The sequence below is a fragment of the Nycticebus coucang genome, chromosome 3 (assembly GCF_027406575.1).
Source record: "Nycticebus coucang isolate mNycCou1 chromosome 3, mNycCou1.pri, whole genome shotgun sequence".
NCBI lineage: Eukaryota > Metazoa > Chordata > Mammalia > Primates > Lorisidae > Nycticebus > Nycticebus coucang.
Window position 1 is genome coordinate 69,613,547 of NC_069782.1, and position 26,136 is coordinate 69,639,682.

The 26,136-nt window shown below is 41.0% G+C and overlaps 2 protein-coding genes across 2 annotated transcripts; one reads left to right on the forward strand and one right to left on the reverse strand.

Moving 5' to 3' along the window:
* The first annotated feature begins 9,884 nt into the window (after positions 1–9,884).
* Positions 9,885–10,971, forward strand: LOC128582217 (olfactory receptor 10H1). Its single transcript, XM_053585910.1, has one exon. It carries the CDS (start codon positions 9,905–9,907, stop codon positions 10,922–10,924), a length of 1,020 nt encoding a protein of 339 aa, XP_053441885.1. The 5' UTR covers positions 9,885–9,904; the 3' UTR covers positions 10,925–10,971.
* Positions 10,972–21,005: 10,034 nt separating this feature from the next.
* Positions 21,006–21,959, reverse strand: LOC128582221 (olfactory receptor 10H2-like). The gene has a single exon (XM_053585914.1). The coding sequence runs from the start codon at positions 21,954–21,956 to the stop codon at positions 21,006–21,008; it is 951 nt and encodes a 316-aa protein (XP_053441889.1). The 5' UTR covers positions 21,957–21,959.
* Between the last annotated feature and the right edge of the window lie 4,177 nt (positions 21,960–26,136).

Here is a 26,136-nt window from a genome sequence, read left to right on the forward strand (position 1 = left end):
CAGCTACTAGTAACTGGTGAGCATAATAAGAAGTTAGGAAAAGACAAACTTTTGGGTCAATAAGACTGAAGTTGAGATCCTGCCCATCCCACTTCAGAATCATAGCACTCTGAGCAAGTGATGGGTCCTCTGTGGGATTCGGTTTCCCTGTCTGTAAAATGCAGATCATAGCAGATGGCTTCTAATGTGGGGTAAGGATGGACTAGGAATGTTGGGAGAGATGCTGAGTAAGCACCTGGTCCACAGGGCAGGTCCAGTACAGGCTAGTGATTCTCATCAGTGTCGTTGTTGGGAAGTGCACAGTACTGGATCTGTCAATGAAATAGTCTCTGTCTTCATAATCTGGACGTCTCCATGATCCAACATAACACATTATGATGAACATCATGACAAAGGCAAGGAGTTTCAGGGTCATTTAGGAATCATTATTTTGGAGGTCATTTAGGAATGAGTGACTAAATCTGCTTTGGGAAGAGAATGTGTAGGAGGGCTGCACAGAGGGGTAACATTTAAGCTGAGTCTTAAACACAGGGGTTTGCCAGGCATAGGAGAGAAGAAATGAGGACTCTAGCAAAGGGAGGGTGCCAAGGAGTTGCAACTGCATTCATTGGATCAGAGGTTCTCAATTGTGGGGGTGACTTTGTTCCCTGAGGGACTTTGATATTTTCTGGAGACATTTTGAGTAGAGCCTGCTGGCACTTATCTGATAAATACTAGGGATCTTACTAAGCAATCTACAAGGCACAGAAGAGCCCTCCACAGAAAGATGATCTGGCTCCAGATGTCAATAGTCCCAACGTTGAGAAACCTGTCTTAGACACTGGGGAGCCAGGAAAGCTTGTGAGAACAACCCACATAACACTAATCAGCCTCTTCTCAAAGGCTCTTGTTTCCAAGTCATTCACCCCTCTAAGATCTCAAGGTGTCAGGGCTGGCTGTTTGGGGCCACCACCCTGGGGAGCTATGAGCAGGTGCTGACCCAGAAGCTGGGAAAAGATGCGAATGATTCCAGGGAGAAATGTCCAGCAACTCTGGAAACCACTGAAGTTTGGGGAATGCAGCCCCCTCTCACCAAAGCAGCTGTTTTCCTCTTTGTTTCTGATTATAAACCTGCCAGGGCTTAACCAGCAACCTGAGCCCACTTACGAGGCTATTTACTATCCTTTTATAATTGAACTTTTTATTGTGAAAAAATACACGTAACATGAAATTTACCATTTAATCATTTTGAAGTGTGCAATTCAATGGCATTAAGTACATTTATGATGCTATGCAAATATCACCTGTAGTTTCAGAAAATTTTTATCACCCCTAAAAGAAACTCTGTACTTACTAGCAGTCAAGTTCCATACTCTAACCCCATCCTATAGCAACCACTGATGTGCTTTAATTTTTACTATTCACAGCGCTATTCACAAAGGTAAAAAGATAGGCACAATCTGAATGTCCATAAGCTGAAGTACATCCACATAATGGAATAGTGCTTGATCATAAAAACGAATGATGTTCTGATACATGCTGCAATGTAGCTGAACCTAGAAACATGCTCAGTGAAAGAAATCACACACCCAGAGCAGTGATTTTACTCTTTTAAACTTTAGGTTGCTTTTATTTTTCTTTCAGCACTTTATTTTTTATTTATTTATTTTTATTCTCTCCTCATTTACTTATTGTCTATTTTGTTTTTAAAGAAGATAAATATAGTGAAGTGATTCATAAACATACATTGAAATCTCATGAAATTAGTTATTTACTGAGCATGGATTGTGTACATTTGCTCTCTCATTGTATTGATTTAATTATCCTGTGCAGTACCTGCTCTGCACTAGTTCACCTTCCAAGAATGGCTCCTTTATTTCTCACAACAGCCTTTTAAGGAAGGAAGTTGGAAACAGAGGTACTGAGAGGTGAAAAAACTTGCTAAAGTTACACAGTAAGTAGAATACAGATTCAGACTCAGGTCTGCTGACTCCCATATCTCTCTGTATCAGGGCTTGTTGCATTGCCTCAGGAAACACAGATGTGCCTCATGGGAGCTAGAAAACAGTCGGAACATTATTTGTGGCTCTTTTCCCACAAAATCTCGGATCCTGTATGGATAACCCCAGAGGAAGAATAAATGTCTTAACACAATAATTAAGTGAGGTGAAGGCTAAGTTAACCAGTTCAAAGTAAGCATTCCAAATTGTATATCAGCACGTTGTACCCCATAAATGCATTAATTTATACAGTTATGATTTAATTAAAAAATTGGTACAATTAAGTTAGAGATGCACCCTGGTTGGAAGAATTGTTGTCATGAGTAGGGATATTTCTGAAGCTATCAGAAAAACAGAATTTATTGGAAGGAGTGAGAGGGGCAGAGAAGCAATGGTTGGAAGCTACAGTGAAGGGACATTTTTATTTTTATTTATTTTTTTATTAAATCATAGCAGTGTACATTAAGGTGATCATGGGGCACCATACACTGGTTTTACATACCATTTCACATATTTTCACCACACTGGTTAACATAGCCTTCCTGGCATTTCCTTAGTTATTGTGTTAAAACATTTATATTCTACATTTACTAAGTTTCACATGTACCCTTGTAACATGCACCGCAGGTGTAATACCACCAATCACCCTCCCCCTTTCATATGAAATCCATAAATTAGTTTCATAGTAGGACTGAGAACATTGGATACTTTTTCTTCCATTCTTGAGATACTTTACTAAGAAGAATATGTTCCAGCTCCATCCATGTAAACATAAAAGAGGTAAAGTCTCCATCTTTCTTTAAGGCTGAATAATATTCCATGGTGTACATATACCACAACTTATTAATCCATTTGTGCATTGATGGGCACTTGGGCTTTTTCCATGACTTAGCAATTATGAATTGGGCTGCAATAAACATTCTGGTACAAATTATCTTTTTTATAACATGATTTTTGGTCTTCTGGGTATATACCTAGTAGAGGAATTACAGGACTGAATGGCAGGTCTATTTTTATATCTCTAAGTGTTCTTGAAATATCCTCCCAAAAGAAATGTATTAATTTGCATTCCCACCAGCAGTGTAGAAGTGTTCTCTTTTCTCCACATCCACGCCAACAACTCTGGTCTTGGGATTTTGTGATATGGGCTAATCTTACTGGAGTTAGGTGATATCTCAAAGTAGTTTCGATTTGCATTTCTCTGATGATTAAAGATGATGAGCATTTTTTCATATGTCTGAAGGCTGCATGCCTGTCTTCTTCAGAGAATTTTCTCTTCAAGTCCCTTGCCCAGCCTGTGATGGAATCACTTGTTCTTTTCTTGCTTATATGTTTGAGTTCTCTGGGGATTCTGGTTATTAAACCTTTGTCAAAGACATAATCTGCAAATATCTTCTCCCATTCTGAGAGGTGTCTGCTTGCTTTACTTACTGTGTTCTTGGCTGTGCAGAAGCTTTTGAGGTTGATAAGGTCCCAGTAGTGTATTTTTGAAGCTGCTTCAATTGCCCGGGGGGTCCTCCTCATAAAATATTTGCCCAGACCAATTTATTCAAGAATTTCCCCTGCAATTTCTTCTAGTATTTTTATATTTTTATGTCTTAAGTTTAAATCTTTAATCCAGTGAGAATCTATCTTAGTTAATAATGAAAGGTGTGGGTCCAGTTTCAGGCTTCTACAGGTTGCCAGCCAGTTCACCGAGCACCATTTGTTAAAGAGGGAATCTTTTCCCCACTGAATGTTTTTAATTGGCTTGTCAAAGATCAAATAATGATAAGTAGCTGGGTTCATCTCTTGGTTCTCTATTCTGTTCCAGACATCTACTTGTCTCTTTTTGTGCCAGTACCATGCTGCTTTGATCACTATGGATTTATAGTACAGTCTCAGGTCTGGTAGCGTGATTCCTCCTGCTTTGTTTTTATTTCTGAGTAGCGTCTTGGCTATTCGAGGTTTTTTCTGATTCCATATAAAACAAAGTATTATTTTTTTTTAAGATCTTTAAAGTATGAGAGTGGAGCTTTAATAGGGATTGCATTGAAATTGTATATTGCTTTGGGTAGTATGGACATTTTAACAATGTTGATTCTTCCCAGCCATGAGCATGGTATGTTTTTCCATTTGTTAACATTTTCAGCTATTTCTTTTCTTAGAGTTTCATAGTCCTCTTTATACAGACCTTTCGCATCCTTTTTTAGATAAACTCCCAAATATTTCATCTTATTTGTCACTACTGTGAACAGAATAGAGTCCTTAACTTTTTTTTCAGCTTGACTATTGTTGGTATATATAAAGGCTACCGATTTATGAATGTTGATTTTGTAACCTGAGATGCTGCTGTATTCCTTGATCACTTCTGTTTTGTAGTAGAATCACTGGTGTTTTCCAGATATACAATCATATCATCTGCAAAGAGCGAAAGTTTGATCGCTTCTAACCCTATATGGATACCCTTGATTGCCTTTTCTTCCCTAATTGCAATGGCTAAAACTTCCATTACAATGTTAAAGAGCAGTGGAGACAATGGGAAGCCTTGTCTGGTTCTTGATCTGAGTGGAAATGATTTCAATTTAACTCCATTCAATACGATATTGGCTGTGGGTTTGCTGTAGATAGCCTCTATCAGTTTAAGAAATGTCCTTTTTATACCAATTTTCTTAAGTGTTCTGATTATGAAGGGATGCCGGATATTATCAAAAGCTTTTTCTGCATCAATTGAGAGAATCATATGGTCTTTATTTTTTAATTTGTTTATGTGCTGAATTATACTTATAGATTTATGTATATTGAACTAGACTTGAGACCCTGGGATAAAACCGACTTGGTCATGATGTATAATTTGTTGGATGTGTTGCTGGATTCTGTTTGTTAGGATCTTGTTGAACATTTTTGCATGTATATTTATTAGTGATATTGGTCTATAATTTTCTTTTCTTGTTGGGTCTTTTCCTGGTTTGGGGATCAGGGTGATTTTTGCTTCATAGAACGTGTTGGGTAGTCTTCCTTCTTTTTCTACCTTTTGGAACAGGTTGAGTAATATAGGTACTAATTCCTCTTTAAAGGTTTGGTAGAATTCTGATGTGAAGCCATCTGGGCCCGGACTTTTCTTTCTAGGGAGATTTCATATGGTTGATGCTTTTTCAGAATTTGATATGGGCCTGTTCAACATTTCCACTTGATTGTGGCTAAGTCTTGGAAGGTGACGTGCTTCCAGGTATTGGTCAATTTACTTCAGGTTTTCATATTTCTGAGAATAAAGTTTCTTGTAATATTCATTAAGGATTTTTTGAATTTCTGAGGAGTCTGTTGTTATTTCGTCTTTGTCATTTCTGATTGATGAGAGATTTTACTCTTTTTTTCCTGGTTAGGTTAGCCAAAGGTTTATCTATTTTATTGAACTTTTCAAAAAACTGACTTTTTGATTTATTGATCTGTTGTATAATTCTTTTGTTTTCAGTTTCATTTAATTCTGCTGTAATTTTGGTTATTTATTTTCTTCTACTGGGTCTGGGGTTGGAATGTTCTTCCTTTTCCAGTTGCTTGAGATGTCCCATTAAGTTGTTAACTTCCTCTCTTTCTGTTCTCCTGAGGAAGACTTTCAGTGCTATAAATTTCCTTTGTAGGGCTGCCTTTGCAGTATCCCAGAGGTTCTGATAATTCGTGTCTTCATTGTAGTTTTGTTCCAAAAATTTTTCAATTTCCTTCTTGATCTCATCTCTGACCCAGCTATCATTCAGTAAAAGGTTATTTAACTTCCATGTTTTTGTATGGGTATGCAGGTTCCTGTTTTTACTGAGTTCAACTTTTATTCCATGGTGGTCTGAGAGGATGCAAGGAATAATTTCTATTCCTTTAAATTTACTGATGTTAGACTTGTGACCTAAGATGTGATTGATTTTGGAGTATGTTCTGTGGGCTGATGAGAAGTATGTGTATTCACTTTTGTTGGGATGAAATGTTCTGTAGATGTTTGTTAAATCCAAATGTTGGATGTTTAGGTTTAAATCTAAAATTTCTTTGCTCAGCTACTTCTTGGAGGATCTATCCAACACTGCCAAAAGAGTGTTGAAATCTCTGACTATTATGGATCTGGAGGAAATCAAGATGCTCATGTCTGTTTGAGTTTCTCTTATAAATTGAGGCTCATTCTGGTTGGGTGCATAAGTATCCATAATTGAAATCTCATCATATTGAGTATTACCCTTAAAAATATGAAGTGACTATTCTTATCCTTCCTTACTTTTGTTGGTTTAAGGCCTGTTGTGTCTTCAAATAGAATTGCAATGCCTGCTTTTTTCTGGCTACCATTTGCCTGGTATGGACAAACATCCTTTCACCTGAGTCTATATTTATCTTTTAAGGTAAGACTCTTGTATGTGGCAAATATCTGGCCTAAGTTTTTGTATCCAGTCAGCTAACCTGTGCCTCTTTAGAGAACAGTTTAAGCTGTTCACATTAATGGAGAATATTGATAAGTCTGTTAAAATTTTGAGTATTAAGTTTTTTGAAAGTCCAGTGGACATTTTTAATCCTTTTGCCACTGTGGAAGTTGGAGTTTGATCAAAAGTTTCTGAGTGAGTTGACTTTTGTGGTAGAGGATTGGGCTGGTCATTATGGAGGATAGGTCTGAGAATGTCCTGAAGAGCTGGTTTGGTTATGGCAAATTTCTTCAACATATCAATGTTATTAAAGTATTTAATTTCTCCATCATAAATGAAACTCAGTTTAGCTGGATACAGGATCTGGGGTTGAAAGTTATTTTGTTTTAGAAGTTTAAAAGTCGATGACCATCCTCTTGTGGCTTGAAAAGTTTCAGCAGAGAGATCTGCAGTCATTCTAACATTCTTCCCTTTGTAGGTAATGGATTTTCTGCGTCTGGCTGCTTTCAGAATTTTCTCTTTCATATTAACACTAGTGAAGTTAATTATGATATGCCTGGGGGATGTCTTATTCAGATTGAGTTTTGCTGGCATTCTGAAACTGTCTGGTATTTGAATTTCAGAATCTCTTGGCATGTCTAGAAAATTCTCTTTCATAATTTCATGAAGAAGGCCCCATCATCATATTAATGTACACAGCTATGATTTAAGAAAAATAAAATAAAATAAAATACTCTGACATAAAAAAAAAGAAACTAATCATTAGCTGACTACTAAAGCTAATGGAATAGAGACTTCAATGGCAAAAAAAAAAAAAAAAAGAAGGGCCTCTGTGCCTTGCAAAGCCACTTCATCACTTTCAGGGATTCCAATAAGGCCAATATTAGCCTTCTTCGAATTATCCCAGAGCTCTCTGAGAGAATGATCCATTTTTGCTCTCCATTTCACTTCCTCTTTGAGAGTTTGGGAGCATTCAAAAGCTTTGTCTTCCATGTCAGAAATCCTTTCTTCTGCCTCCTCCACTATGTTACTGATGGATTTTACTGTACTTTTCAGATCTTTGAGGGCTGAAAATTCTTGCTTCAATGTGTCAAAATCTTTGGTGGTTTTTTTCTTTAAATTTGTTGAATTCTTGAGACAACTTTTGAATTTCTCCTCGAATTTCTAATTCCAACTTTTTCTCCATTCTATTAATCTTGCTTGCAATCCAAATTCTGAATTCTATTTCTGACATCTCGGCCATCTGTTTATGAATGGGATCTTCAGTTATGTCTTGGTGGTGGTGTGGGGTGATCTACTCTGGTTATTCATGTTACCAGAGATTTTCCCCTGATTCTGCCCCCATGATTACTTTACACCATTTGACTAAAAGAGTGGATAAATTAAAGTTGGGTTTGAGGCTCCAGGAGTAGTGATTAACCAGCCCTTTACCCAAAACCTGGGACTTGTGCCTGTACCTTTTCCCCTGGAGCTTTGCTGAGGACCTGTACAGTGCTACGGCCTGAGAAACTGGGGACCTGCTTGGTGTAGTGGGGCTAAGTGGCTCTGTCTATTTTCAGCTGGTCTCTGTCCGACCCTAGTGAAACAGTTACTCTGGGTTGAAGTCTTAGCTGTGGAGAAATACCAGCAATTATGTCACCCCACCCCACCCCCACAGGTAACAATTGGAAAAGGAAAATCAAATCTTCCTACAACCACACACCCAGGGCACCACTTGGATAGTCCTTGGGTGATTGGATCAGTTCAAAAAGTCCAAATCAATTGTCTCAGTCAGCACCTGTCTCAGGTGGGAGAGTTTAAAACGTCTCTGGCAATTAGATCACTGGGGTCTGCTGACAACTCAAATATGACTTGCTGCAGTGCTCTGTGAGGTCAGGAGAACCCACCCAGCAAATAGATTAGTCTGGGAAGGTTGATGCTTTCTTCCCCACCTTGCACCTCTGTCATACTCAGTCACTGATAACCCCGCAGGGCTGTGACCCAGTTGCCCCCAGTGAGCAGATACTTCAAGGGTTTTCACCTGCCTGAATCACAAGGAAATATATGTCTCCTCAGCCAGGCTGGTACTCTCTGATACTATCCATCAGGGGGAGGTGGGGCCTGACAACCTCGAGCACTTGATAGAGGCAGGACTGTTCCCTCAGTTCCAGCCCCATGCCTGATTGATGTTACTGACAGAACAGAACAACTTTGTGGAATTTGTTTCTGTCCCTGCTAAATTCCCCTACAGAAGAGAAGCTGTTTTGAGTTCACAGAACCTGCACCTCAGGCCCTATATTTGCTGCTGCCTGGTAGTTTGTATTCGCAGCACAGTTAGCTGTCAGTGCTAGCCTCCTGCCCTCCTTTGTCTAGGCTGATGATCCCCTGAGGACCGAGTGCATCTTAGGCTTAGTAAAGCAGTCCTCTGGATCAGCCCTGCCCTGGAAGTCTATCAGCACTGGGCGCGCAGTTTTCTACTCCCCATGCTCCACCCAGGCCCGTACTGCCTCAGGCAAACCCTTTACTCATGCGACCTGCATTTCCATCCCAGATCTGTTCCACCAGTGGTTGCCACCTGAGAAGATGCCCGGCTTCCTCTGGTTGCCCAGAGAGACAGGGGGTGTGACTCTGGAATATCCAGGGGTGATCCCTATTGTTGCCAAAAACGGCTGCTGCTCTGTACCTTGGGGCACTGCTACTTCTGTTTGGTTCCCTCTCAGCCAACCATCCTCTCCTCACTCCCAGGACACAGACTCAGCACTGGCCAGCAGCAGTTCAGGCCCTGTCCACACCTCTTGAGGAAACACCCAAGAATCTGGACTCCTGAGGGACAGGCCTCCAGACCTCAGAGTGAGAGTGGAGGGGAGTGCTGGGAGCTTAGAATTGCAGGTAGAGAATATGTACAGTTTTACACAGTTTTATGCCTGGCAGGAGAGCGCCATGGCACCCTAATAGGGGAAGTAGGTCCAGTTTTTAAAGGGTCTCTCCCGCAGAGTATAATAGGAGGACTTTTGAACTCTGCTTGTTTGTTTATGGGGTACTCCGAGCCATTCTCATGGTGGAGGAGACTCCCACCCACTTGGTAATGGATTTTGTACCTTTTGTTTGTATCCTTGTGGTCGCAGCTCACCTCAGCAGGGTTGATGTGCATTCTTCAACCTTCTCTCCTGGCGCAGCTCTAATCCACCAGGTTACTTGTTAAATTTCTGTCCTTTAATTCTCCTTCTGGATGAGAGCCTCTGTGGAAAGCCAGCTTCAGTCAGCCATCTCGTCTCCACCCATGGGACATTTCTATTTGGGGAGGCAGCATAGAGTGGTAATGAAGAGTGTAGTTTCCGGAGTGAGCCCAGCTGTGGGTTCGGGTCTTGGATCTGTTATTTCAGTAGCTAGTCCTTCTGCAAGTTTTTTAGCCTCCCTACTCCCCAAGGTTCTCAATGACTATGCCCAAGGTTCTTTCAATGGATGGGGTAAAAACAGTACCTTCCTGACTAGGTTAATGAGAGGATTAAATTGTAGGAAGCATAAAATGGGAACTGAACCAACGCCAGGCATGTCCAGGCAGGGTAGAAGGTGATGACCTTTCTTTATCTTGTAGCTGATGTCTCCCTGGCACACGCTGCCTCATGCACAGCCTCCATGCAGGGAGCCAATGGCTCGGTGGTGACTGAATTCATCCTGGTCGGTTTCTCCACCTTCCCTCATCTTCAGCTGATGTTCTTCCTCCTGTTCCTGATGATGTACCTTTTCACGCTGCTGGGCAACCTGCTCATCATGGCCACCATAGGGATCGAGCGCAGCCTGCACATGCCCATGTACCTCCTCCTGTGCGCCCTCTCCATCTCCGAGGTCCTCTACACCGTGGCCATCATCCCACGCATGCTGGCCGACCTGCTCTCCTCCTGCCACTCCATCAGCCTCCTGGCCTGTGCCAGCCAAATGTTCTTCTCCTTCACATTCGGCTTCACCCACTCCTTCCTGCTCACCCTCATGGGCTACGACCGCTACGTTGCCATCTGTCACCCCCTGCGCTACAACATGCTCATGAGCCCCCGGGGCTGTGCCTGTCTGGTGGGCTGGTCCTGGGCTGGTGGCTCAGTCATGGGGCTGGTGGTGACCACGGCCATTTTCCAGCTCACCTTCTGTGGACCCAGTGAGATCCACCATTTTGCTTGCCATGTGCCACCTCTGTTGAAGTTGGCCTGTGGAGATGAGGTACCACTGGTGGCCAAGGGCGTGGGCCTGGTATGCATCATGGCTCTGCTGGGCTGCTTTCTCCTCATCCTCCTCTCCTACGCCTTCATTGTGGCCACCATCCTGAAGATCCCGTCTGCTGAAGGTCAACAAAAGGCCTTCTCCACATGCGCATCTCACCTCACTGTGGTGGTTGTGCACTATGGCTTTGCCTCTGTCATCTACCTCAAACCCGAAGGTCCCCAGTCTCTGGAGGGAGACACCTTGATGGGCATTACATACACAGTCCTCACACCCTTTCTCAGCCCCATTATCTTCAGCCTCAGGAACAAGGAGCTGAAGAATGCCATGAAGAAGACTTTCCTCAGCAAACTATACCCAGAAAAAAATGTAATGATCTGAGAGAAATTCCTTGGGAACAACTAGCTTGGATTACCACATGGTACTGTAAAAAAAAAAATAGCCCATATACATGTAGTGACCTATTTATTTGCCTGATGCATTAAGGTTTACAAGGACCCTTGTAGACAGCATACAAATGTATAAACAAGGGTTAATCAGATCTAGGGAGATATTTGGGAAGGATATGTGAGATAACAGCTCAGAGAAAATCAGATTTGTCTGGTTCCTACCTGTTGCCGGATACCTTTGTTAGTTATTACACATGAAATCTGTTCTCCTCCTGCCCTCATCCAGGGTTATCCCAACAACACAAATTGGCAATCCAAAGAGAAATGGAAGTCTTCACGCATCACTCTCTGTTATGCACTAACAAGTAGCTACAACTTAGATTTTGTTATGGCTACCCCAGATTACAGCAGGGGGCAGGCAGAGCACCCTGAATTTCAGCATTTCACAGATCTGTGCAATAGGAGTTATTGTGTCAGCAATAAGCAGACACCCAGAAAAGGTTAAGGAAACCTTGGTATTTCCAGTGTGAATCTTAAATGGTTGTGGAGAGACAGAGATACCTTCATGGTTGGCTCAAGGAAAAAGTTCCACTGTGAGATGTGGACTACTGTGTTAGCACATGGGACAGCAGGGAACTCTCTGGTAAACCAGAATAGTTAATGCAGAGCCCATGATGAAAGTGTATCTCATGGTTACATGGGCATAATTGCTCACCCATTTTATGGAGGTGATTTAAGTTTGACCCTATTGCATAGTATTTACAATTTGTTAAAAATAGGTGTTTTCACATTTAATTTGAATAATAAAACTATACATCATTTTCCTAATGTGTGAATTCAGTCCTCTATCCCTTGAGCAGTCAAAATACCCCATGTTAACATGGAGCAGAAGGATGGAGAAAACGATTTCAGCCAAAACTGGGAGGCTCAGAGAAGCCCTTTGCAGAGCACAGGCTGTGTTCCAAGTCTCCTGTTACTCCTTGATCTTACTATGTCATCACAGCTTCACAAGCTTGATGAGAGCAAACATGATCCCACCCCTGCCATTTGACAGAGAGGAAACTGCGGTTCAAAAGATGTACAGAGACTATCAGAGACCACAAGGCTTGGAAAAGCCAGGCTTCCAATGTAAGTCTTTTTTTAATGCCAAGTCCTCTTCACTCAGTGCTTCATACTTTGTCTTCCAACAGGGAATTCTGTGGCTTCTAATTCTAAGGAGACTGATTATTCTCCAAATCAAACATCCCAACATCCTTGGAGTCTTTTCTGGCAACTATAGCCCTCCATGAATTGAAGCATGCATCCTTGGAATTCTAATGGAATATTTCTGTAAACTTAAGAGTTCTTCATGATTTTAAGATAAGTTTAAATCTTAGACATTGACATTATCACAACTGCTCTATTTTGTCATATCATAATGTCTGTCACCTTCTACCCGATCATATGTAATTTACTTATTTATTATGTTTATTGTCTTTTATCCTTCCTCTAGAGGGTAAGCACAGAGACAAGATTTTAAGATGTTTTTAATCACTACAACATATTCCCAGCACCTAAAATAGTGCCTGGCACAGAGTAAGGGCTTAGTAAGCATTTACTGAATACATTTGATCTCCTATATTAAAAAAAAAGAAAAGTTTTAGTGTTGGAGGAATTCCTGAATAACTTACATACATTGAGCTAAGAAGATGCTCCCCTTCCTTGTCAACAAAGTCAAGCTGGACAAGAATATGTGTCAGGCTCTATCATTTTTGTTTTCTTAGAAACAGAGTCTAGCTCTATCAGCCAGGCTAGAGGGCAGTGGCATCATAGCTCACCAAAACCTCAAACTCCTGGGCTCAAGTGATCCTTCTGCCTCAGCCTCCCAAATAGTCGGAACTGTAGGCATGTACCACCATACTCAGCTAATTTTTATTTTCTTTCTTTCTTTCTTTTTTGTTTCTTTAGAGATGGGATCTTGCTGTGTTGCCCAGGCTGGTCTCAAATTTCTGGCTTTCCCTCCCAAAGAGCTGGGATTGCAGGTGCAAGCTGCTGAGCCCAGCCTCATTTACTTAAAAAAGGACTCACCCCCTGATTCTATTCATATCAAAATGGATAGCAAGCCTAGAAAATGGTGGTGTACCCACTCTGAGTTGAGCATCACATGTCTTTTGCTAACTTACTGTGATCCCTCAGCCTGCTGGCTTCACAAAGTTATAAGGTGTAGTCATCTTTCTCATCATCATGCCCAGCACCAGAATGATATTGGAAGACATCAGTTCCTAAGTCTCTTCATTTCTAAGGTGTACTTACTTATTTCCCACAACATCAAACAATGTTTGGCTTATGGATTCATGTTGAGAAAGAAACCAAATTGCCCTCCAGAGCAATGGGAAAAGTATGTGGGGAGCCATTTTTGAGCCAGACAGGCCTGGGTTCAAATCCTGCCTCCTATTTTCCACTGATAGATTGACATCTCTTGTAGATATAGTCCACATTTGTTTAAACAAAAGGTTTAGAGTATCAACATTTTAATGACTGGGACATACAAGACATAACCACTAATAAAGGGCCTTTAAATAAATCCTGGTTTGTCCATAAAGTAGAACCCAAGGAGCTGTGAAAACCACTAGAACTTTCTACTTCATTTGAGTCCCTCTCCCTGGCATTTCATTCAGTGTCACTGCTTTATGTGCCATCTGCACATAGATATTTCCCCAATCCTGATCTTTATCTCTTTCCAACTGCCTACTCAACATATCCACATGGCTACGAGGCAGGTGTCTCAAAAGTTAATATGTCCAGATCTCTAACTTTAAAATTTTCTCATCATTAAAATTCTCTCTTCTCTTTTTCTTTTCTCACCTCTCTTTTCCTTTTCTCTCTCCTCTCTCTTCTCTCTTCATCTTCTCTCTCCCTCCTTTCTTCCCTCTCTTCTCTCTCCTCTCTCTTCCTTCTCTGTCTCTCTCTGTCTTTCCTATTTCAGAAAACAGCAACTCAATCTCAATTCTCCACTCCTCTTTCTCACCACTATGTCCAGCTCATTCACAAATAGGGAGTAACTCTCCCTTCTATGTGTTTTATGATTTAACAATAAATAAATAAATAAACTCAGAATCTGGCCCCTCCTCTATTGCAATCTCCCTAGTCTACACCACCCTCATCTCTCAGCTGGAGGGATTCCATATCTTTTAAGCTTGTCTCCGTGCCTTCCCCTCCCCCCTCTACACTACATTCTCAATAAAGAGGGAGGTTGAGCCTTTCTGACATATTCTGTATAACGTCTCCTCTACTTAGAACCCTCCAATGACTTCCTATTTCACCCAGATGAAAGTCCAAAGTGCTCACAGTTCCCACAAAGCCCTATACAACTGGGCTCTGCTGCTTCTGGACCACACCTTCCCCATCTCTTTCCCTCAATGACTCTTCTCCAGCCTTCTCATTGTCAATCACACCAAAAATGTTCCTGCCTCAGGACATTTAAATATGCAGTAACCTCTACCAGAAACACTCTTCTCTCCAGATGTCCACATGTCTTCTCTGTCACTGCCCAAATCTTTCTGCTGGAGTATCAATGATTCCTTTCCTAACCACACTGCACAAAACAGCAACACCCCGGTCATGCCCTATCTCTTTTGATCTGCTTGTCTCCATATGCTCTGGGCACCTGGCATCTCTCTTGCTTATCGGATATTTCTGTTTATGACCACTAGAATGTTGCTTTGAGGAGGTCAGGAACTTGGCTGATTTTGTCCACTGACATATGCCTAGATGTCAAATGGTAAGCTCTCAGATATTTGTTGAATAAATTAAGTTAAAAGAGTAAGGACAAAGAAAAGTAATTAAAAGGTACTGTTCAATTCATTCAATTGTAAAAACAATTTTTCAAGTTTGTTAATGCACCATTGGAGTGAGTATAGGGAAATTGCTGAGCGTCCTTTCTCTGAACGTACCTGTAAGAATGTAAAAGCCTCTGCCTCTCAAGGCAGTTGTGAGACTAAAGTGGGACAATGTTTGTTGTTGGCTAACTATAAGTATCCAGCACACAGATACTTTTGATCAACCCTAGTTAGGATGATACCATAATTTCAAGTTTGGCTTGATGATCTTGGGATCAGAAAGAGAGGTGTGAGCTGGAGAAATGCTCAGTTGATGCCACCAAACTTTGATGCATCCACTTTGGTAGTCATTGAGGCAGCAGGCATGGAATTGCACCAGAAAGGCTATGGCCCACCAGGGAACAGCCACAGGAAGGACTACTGCTCCAATTGGGCTTTGTGACTTGTTTTCCCCAGAATCCTTTTCTCAAAGAACAGCCTCCTCCCTGTGGCTTCCAGAATCTATGAATGGTCCTAGACTCATCACTATGGTAACAGCTGACAGAAAGTAAGATAGGTCACCATTTGCTCTCTCAAGAGATAAAGAGAGGCATTCAGACCTTCCAATAGAGCTGTGTGCTGGTTAAGTGATGAAGCAAATTGGCCTTGAGTAAATCACATCCATCTCGTAAGCTCAGATTCCCATCATTAAAGCGGGTTTAATAATATATGTACAGGGTGTCCCAAAGGTTGCACCTAAAGTCACCATACACAAGGAAAACGAGAGGTTGTAGGTAAATGTACTTTTAGTTAGAAAATATTCATTAGAAAATTTTACAAAGAGGTGGCCAACACATAGAAAATTCTTTGTAAATATTTTGTAATGAATATTTTGTAAATAGAGGTACATTTACCTGCACTTCCCATTTTCCTTATGTATGGCAACTTTGTGGGTGACCTTTGGGACACCCTACAGTGTTAATAATAATATAGAAACCCCTTAGGATAATTAAATAGCGTCATCTATATAGGGAATCTGACAGTGGCTGGCACACAGAAAGCACTTTATGATTGCCAGATTTAAGCCCAAGAGCTGGAGGTTGCTGTGAGCTGTGATGCCATGACATGCTACCAAGGGTGATAAAGTGAGACTCTGTCTCTACAAAAAAAAAAAAACCAAATTAATAATTATTTGTGGCCATCTGTGTGTCAAGATTTGTGTTTGTTTTCAGAGAACAGAGAGGGGTCCGTTGCTGTTCCCTGCCTTTAAGGTATTCCCATGATGCTTGGTGGAATGACACACAGAGAAATGTCAGGATTTTAACTAAGATATGGACTATATTAGTGAAGGTTTTCCATAGAGATGGGAACCAGTAGGATATAGATAGATGATAAATAGCTAGATAAAATATAGATAGATAGTTAATAGATAAATGTTGTAAGGTATTGGCTCACACGCTTATAGAGGCTGAGAAGTCCCATGATCTGCAATTTGGGGGCCCAGGAAAACCATTAATGTGGTTCAAAGGCCTGAGAGCTCAAGAGCCCATGGTACAGATTCCATTCTGGGTCTGAAGTCCTGAGAACCAGGAGCACCAAGAGCAGAAGATCAATGTCAAGCAGTCAGGCAGAGGAAGTGTGAATCCAGTCTTCTCTCTCTCTATTCCATTCTGTCTCTCAACAGATTAGGTGAGGCCTATCCACATTTAGGGTGGCCATCTGCTCGACTCAGTCCACTGATTCAAATGTTGATCTCTTCCTAAAACAGCTTCATAGACATACACAGAAATAATATTAAATCAGATATCTGAATATCCCATGAACCAGTCAAGTTAATACATAAGATTAACCACCAAATAGACCAGGTTCTAAGGGTGCCAACACTACAGCCTGAGAAATCTCAGCCAGGTCTCCCCTCATCCTGTATTCTATTGGCTCTCAGCCAAGGATGATTGTGCGCCCTACCATGGGAAACTTGAAAGTTTCCAGAGTCATTTTTGGTTGTTATAACTAAGGGAGGTATTCTAACAAGGTATGCTGCTTAAAATCCTACAATGCTCACAAGAGTTCCCTCCACCAGCCCCAAATGTCAGCACACATGTGGATGACAAACCCTGCTGTATTCATCCAAAAAGCATTTTTTGAGTGCCTACTGTATGACAGGCATTTTTCTAGGCACTATTGGGGATACAGACTTGAGCCAATTAGACTAGATCCTAATAGCAGTGTCTCCCTTTGAAAAAACAAGCATAGCTATTAAATAATCACACTAATTAATATCTATATTATTATCACGTGATATATTGTGATAAAAGTCTGATGGAAATAAATTATTTCATATGAGGGTTTATAATAGGGCTGGTGACCCAGAATGGGAAGTCAGGGAAGGGCATGCTAAGCAGGTAACTTTTAGGTCAACACCAAGTGTGCATGGAAGTAGGCAGGGGAAGAGTGCTGCAGGGATGAACAAAAGCCTACTGCACGAACCATGGAGCACTCACTGGGGCTGGAAAGCTGGAGGATGAACTGGGAGATGAAGCTGGGGCCTGACTGTGCAGACTTGATGGCCACATTAGAGTTTGTACCATATCCTAAGAGAAACGGAAGGTTTAATAAAAGGGATGATTTTTCAGAATGCCTCTTTAGTAATATCTCTTTGGCTGCAGGGCAAAAATGGCCTGGAAGGCTGGGGGTTGAACAAGACAGAAAGTTTCCTTGAGGACAGGATTGGACTTTTATCTAAGAAGAAGAACAGAACAATTGAAATGAAGGATGCAGATCTCATCTTTTAAGCTGGCCTTGGTCTCTAGCAATTATCATTGCTCCACTGGGCTGCCATTAGCTCAGGGAGGGAGCCTCTAAAGTCTGGGGAATCTCCCTGTCATCACCAGCCAGTGTCTCTGCTTTTGCCCCTTAATTATCTCTCTGGGCTCTGGCCCTGCCTAGGGGATACCAAAGAATGTGGCCCAGCAGGGACCATTAATAAGGCCTGGCAAAAAGCTAGGAATGCATGCAGTGGAGGACTTCAGCAAGAAAAATCTAAATAATGGAGGGAGATGAAGAGAGGATCCCTGGGGAGGACTGGTCAAAGCCAGTGGGCAGAAGGCAGCTGTCTGCCCTCCTGCAGCGTGGGGGTGTCATCATCCCCAGACCTGGCTGCATTTACACGTGAATCTTTGACACTTGTTCCTATTTTAAGTAAATGATGGCTTCTAAATTTTTTGTTTGTTGTTTTTTTTTAATCAATGTGGATTCATTGAGGGTACACAGAACCAGGCTACATTGATTGCTTTTGTTAGATAAGGACCCTCTTATATTTGTGTCCTGTCCCCAAAAGGTGAACCACAACCCTTGACCCTCCACCCCCTCCCTCCTTCCCTTTCTCAGCTCTCTCCCATCCCACACCACTCACTGTGTACTAGGACCTTAATTTTTCTCATATCAGAATTGAGTACATAGGATTCTTATTTCTCAATTCTTGTGATGCTTTACTAAGAATAATGTGTTCCACCTCCATCCAGGTTAATACAAAGTATGTAAAGTCTCTATTTTTTTTAGTGGCTGGATAGTATTCCATGGTATACACATACCACAGCTTGTTAATCCATTCCTGGGTTGATGGGCATTTAGGCTGTTTCCAAATTTTGGCCATTGTAAATTGAGCTGCAATAAACAGTCCTTATGGTAAAAGGATTTTTTGTTGTTCTTGTTGTGTTTTTTGATAGGAAAAAAACTTGCAAGCATTTTTTTTCCCCTTTGAGGAAAGATGAGGCAGTCACTTTAACATGCAATTTAAGGGACCACCAAAAATATTCAATAATTTAGGTAAATAATATTAAATGCAACATGCAAGAATTTTTAAAATCAAAATTAATGCAAAAAATGTCAGCATTTTAAATAAAGACAGGCTGCAGCCCTGCACTTTCGGGATCCTGCCTCACTCTCCTCATCCTGACCTGCCCTTAAGGTCTAGAATATATAACACATAAAGACAACATACAGTCACTAATTTTAACTTTTTTGGTTGTTTCAAATGCATACAATTAATGCTAAATAGTAAAGGAGTAAACATGAAGTTTAGTTTAACTCCTGAATGCATTTATATCACTCAACCAAAATAGAGCAAGTTAATTTTTTCTCTGGTGACCATAGAGAACCATAGTGATATCTATTTTTTGGCTATAGCCCAGAAACCACCTTTACTGCAACTCTTTAAAATTCACACAGCCTGATTCTTACCTGCTTCTCAGCATATTCCCAGTCGACTCTAGAACCACAATTAGCTATAGAGCACAGGCTGTATCCCAGGACTTATGCTGCCTACTGAAACATTTTCTCAATTTGTAGAGGAGGCAAAGGATACCCTCAACTATTGCCAGTCAACTACTCTGGAACCTCCAATATGTAAGCCAGAACCTGGGTCAGGAATTTTTTAGGTCAAACAATTTAACATTTTAAAGTGTGTCACTCTTTTCCATTTTAATACATCTACTAAAAGCAAGCAAATAAACACACACTGAAATGCTATCACCAATTTGTCCAAACTCACAAGGTGCCTCCCCATTTCTCTCACACTGGATGTTTCTTTATAACCTCCCGAGAACAACATATTTCTAGTCTGGCCTCATGTCATTGGTGCTAGTTAGAATTTCTCTCTTGTTTCCAATCCAGGTTTTTCTCCCTTTCTGGAACAGACTGGCCTGCCTTCCTCAGATCCCTGAGAAATGGGCACTTCTCTTCCCTAGATTAAATTTTAAAAATAGGTTCAATTCTAGCTTTTTCACTTCAGGGGAAAGATTCTTAACTAACTGACTAATTCTCTTTATAGCCCAGTTTCCTCATCTTCAGAATGGAAGATGCCTTCCCTGTGAAGAAAATAACTTACCCATGTTAAGCACTTAACATTTATCCTTACTCACCAAGGAAATGCAAATCTAAATTACAACAAAGTACCACAAGGCTGTCTATAATACAAAAAGTCAGGTAATAACCGAACATCGGCAAGGATGTGGAGAAATGAGAACATTCATATGCTTCTGGTGAGATTATAAAATGAGGCAATCATTTTGAAAAACACTCTGGCAGTTCTTCAAATAATTAAAAATAAGCTACCATAGGACTTCTCAATTACACTCCTAGGACGAGAAGAAATGAAGACGTCCACACAAAAACTTGGACTTGACTGTTTAGAGCAGCATTATCCATAATAGCCAGAGGCAGTGACAAACCAAATGTCCCTGAGCTCATGAATGGATACATGAAATGCACATATCCAAACAATGGAATATTATTCAGCTGTAAAAAGGAATGAAGCACTGATCCAGCCTGCAGCAGAGATGAACCCTGAAAGCTTTACACTGAGTGGAAGAAGCCAACACAAAAGGACCCAGATTGTGTGATTCTAGCTATAGTAAATGTCCAGAATCATCCAATCCATAGGCAGAAAGTAGATTCATGGTTTTCAGGGTCTGGGGAGAAAGGGGGAAAGGGGAATAAAAGCTAAATGGTACAGAGTTGTTTTGGAGATGATGGAAATGTTTTAAATTGGGTGTGGTAATAATCTTACATGTTTTTAAGTGGCTAAATTATATGGTATGTGAATTATAGCTCAATAAAGTTGTAAAAAATACCACACCTAGCTAATGATAAATGTTCAAAAAACTAGGATCTATTAGATTGAGTATAAGAAATACTTGGAAGCAGAAGTGTTTCAGATTTTGATTTTTTTAATTTCGAAATATTTGCATATACATTAAATATCTTGGAAAGGGGACACAAGTCTAAAATGAAATTATGATTCATATACAAATTACACACATAGTCCAAAGGTAATTTAATATAATTTTTAGTTGTTCGATGTAAGCATTCCAAATTGTATATAAAAATCAGCACAATGTACCCCATAAATGCATTAATGTGTACATGATCTAGGTGTTTATGACTTAATAAAAAAAAATTTTGTGCATGAAGCAAAGTTTATGTACGTGAAATCATTGGAAAGCCAAAGTGTCACTATCTTAGCCACCCATATAGACAATCTGTGGTATCATGTCAGCACTCAAAAAGTCTCAGATTTTGGAGAATTATGGATTTCAGATTTTGGAATTAGAAACTTTAATCTGCACTGGCATAACTATTAAGAAGGAAGAAAGAAAGAGAAAAGAAGGGAGAGAGAGAGAAGGAAAGAAGGGAGGGAGGAAGGGAGGAAAGGGAAGGAAGGAAGAAAGGAAGGAAGGGTTCTGGTCCACCCCATCCCCTGCCAGAAATTCAGCCATATCAGGAGTTCTGTAGAGAGAATTTGCTAAGGAAAGTCTTCTTCATGGAGATCTTCAGCTCCTTGTTCCTGAGGCTGAAGATGATAGGGCTGAGGAAGGGTGTGAGGACTGTGTAGGTGGTGCCCATCAGAGTATCGCCTTCCTCAGAGTGGGGACCCTTGGGCTTGAGGTAGATGACAGAGGCAAAGCCATAGTGCACAATGACCACAGTGAGGTGGGACGCACAGGTGGAGAAGGCCTTGTGTCGACCTTCAGCAGATGTAATCTTCAGGATGGCGGCCACAATGAAGGCGTAGGAGAGGAGGATGAGGAGAAAGCAGCCCAGCAGAGCCGTGATGCACACCAGGCCCACGCCCTTGGCCACCAGTGGTACCTCATCTCCACAGGCCAACTTCAACAGAGGTGGCACATGGCAGAAGAAATGGTGGATCTCCTTGGAACCACAGAAGGTGAGCCGGAAAATGACTGTGGTCATCACCAGCCCTATGACCGAGCCACCTGCCCAGGACCAGCCCACCAGACAGGCACAGCCCCGGGGGCTCATGAGCACGTTGTAGCGCAGGGGGTGACAGATGGCCACGTAGCGGTCATAGCCCATGAGGGTGAGCAGGAAGGAGTGAGTGAAGCCGAACGTGAAGGAGAAGAACATTTGGCTGGCGCAGGCCAGGAGGCCGATGGAGCGGTGGGCGGAGAGCAGGTCGGCCAGCATGCGCGGGATGATGGCCACGGTGTAGAGGACCTCGGAGACCGAGAGGGCGCACAGGAGGAGGTACATGGGCGTGTGCAGGCTGCGCTCGCTCCCGATGGTGGCCGTGATGAGCAGGTTGCCCAGCAGCGTGAACAGGTACATCAGCAGGAACAGGAGGAAGAAGACCGGCAGCAGCTGGGGGGAGAAGGCGGAGAAGCCGAGGAGGATGAATTCGGACGTGGAGGTGCGGTTGAGCCCCAGCATGGCGGCCACACCTAATGGGGAGACGGGAAGAAGATCAGCAGTTAGAGCACAGTTGTTAGCGAGTCCTACCTGGGAACACCCCTGGGAGCCTCCCTCACCTGCCCAAGCCATGGTAAATCCATCTGCAAAAAGGCAGATGGATTTTTAAAATTTTTTGAAATTTAAAAAATTTTGAAATTTAAATAAGGTCATGCATCTTAGATGCTTCACACAGCTCCTGGCACATAGTACGAACTCCATCAATAGTAATGCCGACGACAATAATGTATTATTACTACTCTTTTAAAATCCAGCGCTAAGAATGCAGAGTCTCTATTCAGCATAGGTTGAGTCCTTACTTCAGAGCTATGTGGTGCTGCGTTGGTCCCTTAATCTTTGCGACTTTAGTTGTCTCATCCCTAAAAGGAAGTTGATAATAGTAATCCAACATGACTGGATTGTTCTGAGAATTAAATAAGATTATGCTCACAATGTACCTACCACAGGTACTGAAATAAACACGGAAGAATTTAAGATTGGGGACAGGCATGGATGGCCAGAATCAGATTTTCTTGAATTGTGGCACCTGCGGTTATAACTTTGTTTATTATGAGAGACATCTATTTTCCTTTTTCTTAATTACTATTGTTTTGAGACTTAATTCTGGCACTTTAATATTTGAGTTATTATATGTAAACATATACATATCTAGATACGGCACTAATACATGCATATGTTTTTATATGTATATTCAGCCAGATAAACACATAAATGGGCACACACTCCTTTTCAGTATACAGAAAACCCAAACACTACTTAAGACATAGAACTGTCACCAAAAACGACCTTGTATTAGGTGACAAGGAAGTCCAGAAATTGGAAATTAATGAAGAGACGATACTTAAAACTTCCTATATGCTTGGAACATAAATATAAGGTTAACTCAGGTGACATTGTTATAGTAACATATCACTGAGTAATCTTCGAAGTAAAAGGAAAATTAGGTAATACAGCTAAGTAATAATGAAAAGTTGAAATAACAGTGAAATGGATCATATTCTGGAACATAAAAAGATTATTAGGAAAAGCTGGCTAAATTCCAATACAGTTGGAATTTGTACAGTCTACAGTTTGCTTGAAAGCATTGTACCAACTTTAATTTCCTGATAATTGTACTGGGGTTATTTAAGATGCTGACAAAAAGGGGAAAGCAAGAATTTTCTGTATTTGTTTCACAATTTTTGTAAGTTTAAAGTTAGTTTAAAATTAAAAAGTTAAATACAGCAAGATTCAATTCCAAGTAGCAGCAGCATCTATCAAGTATGTGAGCATTAGTTTAACCAAGAGCATGCAAGACCTCCATGGAGAGCAGGTAAATCTCCAATTAATAGAGAACATGGCAGATAATTTATATAACTAGATGTAATGGCATGATAATATTAGAAAGGTGCTAACTCTTCCCCAAATATAATCTGTATGTTCAATGGAGCCCTCTCAAAAAAATCCAGTTGGAGTTTTTGGAGAAAGATGATATACTTATTATAAAATCTCTGAAAAAATACATACCCATGACTAAGTTGATCTGGAAAATGAAAAATGAAAGACAAGGAAATTTTCCTTTTCTTAGATGAGTATGGTGGCAGGTGCCTGTACTCTCAGTTATTTGGGAAGCTGAACAGAAGTTCAAATTTTGCCTGGGGGAAACAGAGAGACCCCAGCTCTCTCTAAAAAAAAAAAAAAATTCCTTCCCAGATATGGAGATAGTCTATAAAGTCTTGGAAATGACATATTGTACAATTAGACAAATAGACCAGTTGTTCAGAATGGAAACCTCAGAACAGAGTAACATTTATGGATAAGGTCATCCCACAAATCAACAGCCAAAGAATGAATGTTTGGGAGATGCCATTGAGGAAAGTATCTCTCTACAGAGCTAAAAACAAAATCAAACTTGCTTTTTCTTTTATTAAGTCACATATACATAGATCATGAATGCCTTTGTGGGATTCAATGTGTTGATTATTTGTACAAATTGGAGTGCTTACATTCTACTAATTAACATGGCTTTCACCTCATTTACTTAATCACAGTTTTAAGACATTTGTGTTCTATACTTGACAGATTTGACTTGTACCCTTGCAATATGCTCCATAGTTGTGGTCCCACCATTAACCCTCCATCTATCAAACCACCCCCTCCCTTCCTATCTCCCTCCCCTCCCTCCTTCATCCTGGGCTATAGTTGTGATTAATCTCTCATATGAAAGTGTGAGTGATTATAAATTAGTTTTATAGTAGTACTGAGCATGTTGGATATTTTTTTACTATTCCTGAGATACTTTACTAAGAAGAAATCAAACTTTCCATCAATACCCCATTCAAGGAGAGAGTGAAGATGCACTAAGGCAGTGGTTCTCAACCTTCCTAATGCCGCAACCCTTTAATACAGTTCTTCACATTGTGGTGACCCCCAACCATAAAATTATTTTTGCTGCTAGCATTAAAGGATTGTGGCATTAGGAAGGTTGAGAACCACTGCACTAAAGACTTAACTGTGGGAAATAAAACATGGTTAATAAAAGAAATTGTAGTATAATTTTTGTGATCTAAGAACAGAAAGTGACTTATTTAAAAGTAAAAAAAAGGTTAGGCACCTGTGCTCAGTGGTTAGGGTGCCAGCCACATGCGCCAAGATTGCTAGGTTTGAACCCAGTGTGGACCTGCTAAACAAACAAACAAACGAAAAATAATAGCTGGGCATTGTGGGGGGCATCTGTAGTCCCAGCTACTAGGGAGGCTGAGGCAAGAGAACTGCTTAAGCCCAAGAGTTTGAGGTTGCTGTGAGCTATGACATTACTGCACTATACAGAGGGTGTGAGACTCTGTCTCAATAAAAATAAATAAATACATAAATAAATAAAAAAAATAAAAGCAAAAAAAGGCCTGGAGTGGTGGCTTATGCCTGTAATCCTAGCATTTTGGAAGGCTAAGGTGGGAGAATCACTTGAGGTCAGGAGTTTGAGACCACCCTGAGCAAGAATAAGACTCCATCTCTACAAAAAATAGAACAAATTGCAGGGGCATGGAGGTACATATCAATAGTCTCAGCCACTCAGGAGGCTGAGGCAAGAGGAGGCCAGGAGTTTGATATTTCTCGGGGCTGTGATGCTGCCACTACACTCTAGCCTGGGTGACAGAATAAGACTGTTGAGAGAAAGGAAGGAAGGAAGACAGGAGTGCAATATGCTCAAACGTCTGCAGTTAATGTCTAGCAAAAATTTGCCAATGTATCTTTGACTAACTCAAGAAAGAAAGAAAGAAAGAAAGAAAGAGAGAGGGAAAGGAAGGAAGGGAGGGAGGGAAGGAGGGAGGGAAAGAGAAAGAAGCACAAACCATAAAAGAGCAGGGGAGTGGGTAGGGAGAGGGGTGGGTGTGCTCCCACTTAATGGGCACAATGTTAGGATGTATGGCACACCTCTTGGGATGGGACACAATTATAAGAGGGATTTTGCCTAATAAATACAAACACTGTAACCTAATTCTTTGTACTCTCAATTAACCTGAAACGATAAAAAAAAAATGAGCACGTTAAAATCTTGATCATATCAACAAAGAACATTGTGGATAAAGTTAACAGATGACAGACAGCAAGAAGAGATTTGTAATATTAAAAATGACATGAGACTAATATCTAGAATCCATAAGGAATGTCTACAAACGAATAAGAAAAAAAGACAGGAATCAAGTAGAAAGTGGACATAGGACAGGCGTAGTTGTTTGCAGAAGAGGAAATCCAATAGGCTAATGGCAAATTAAGACATGCTAAAATTCACTAGCTATTAGAGGAATGCAATTTAAAACAATAATATGGTATCACTTTATACCTGTTAAAGTAGCAAAATTTAGAAATGAGGATGCTGGTATGTGTTGGCCCAGACATGAAGATAGGGTGGCTGCAGATATTCTAGCAGATGGCTGGTGGCTCATGGTCAAATGAAGGTAACACTTACCCTGAGTCCCTGCAGTGCTGTTCCTGGAACATTGGTGAGGGATCATGATCAAGGACATTCACTGCTGCATTTTCCAGGAAGGCACAGAGTCGGGGGCATCCTGGAGACCCTCACTAAGTAGGGGAGTGGAGGGGTGAAGTGGAGTGGATGTACATCAAAATATAGTAGATGTTATTTAGGAACAAAAAACAT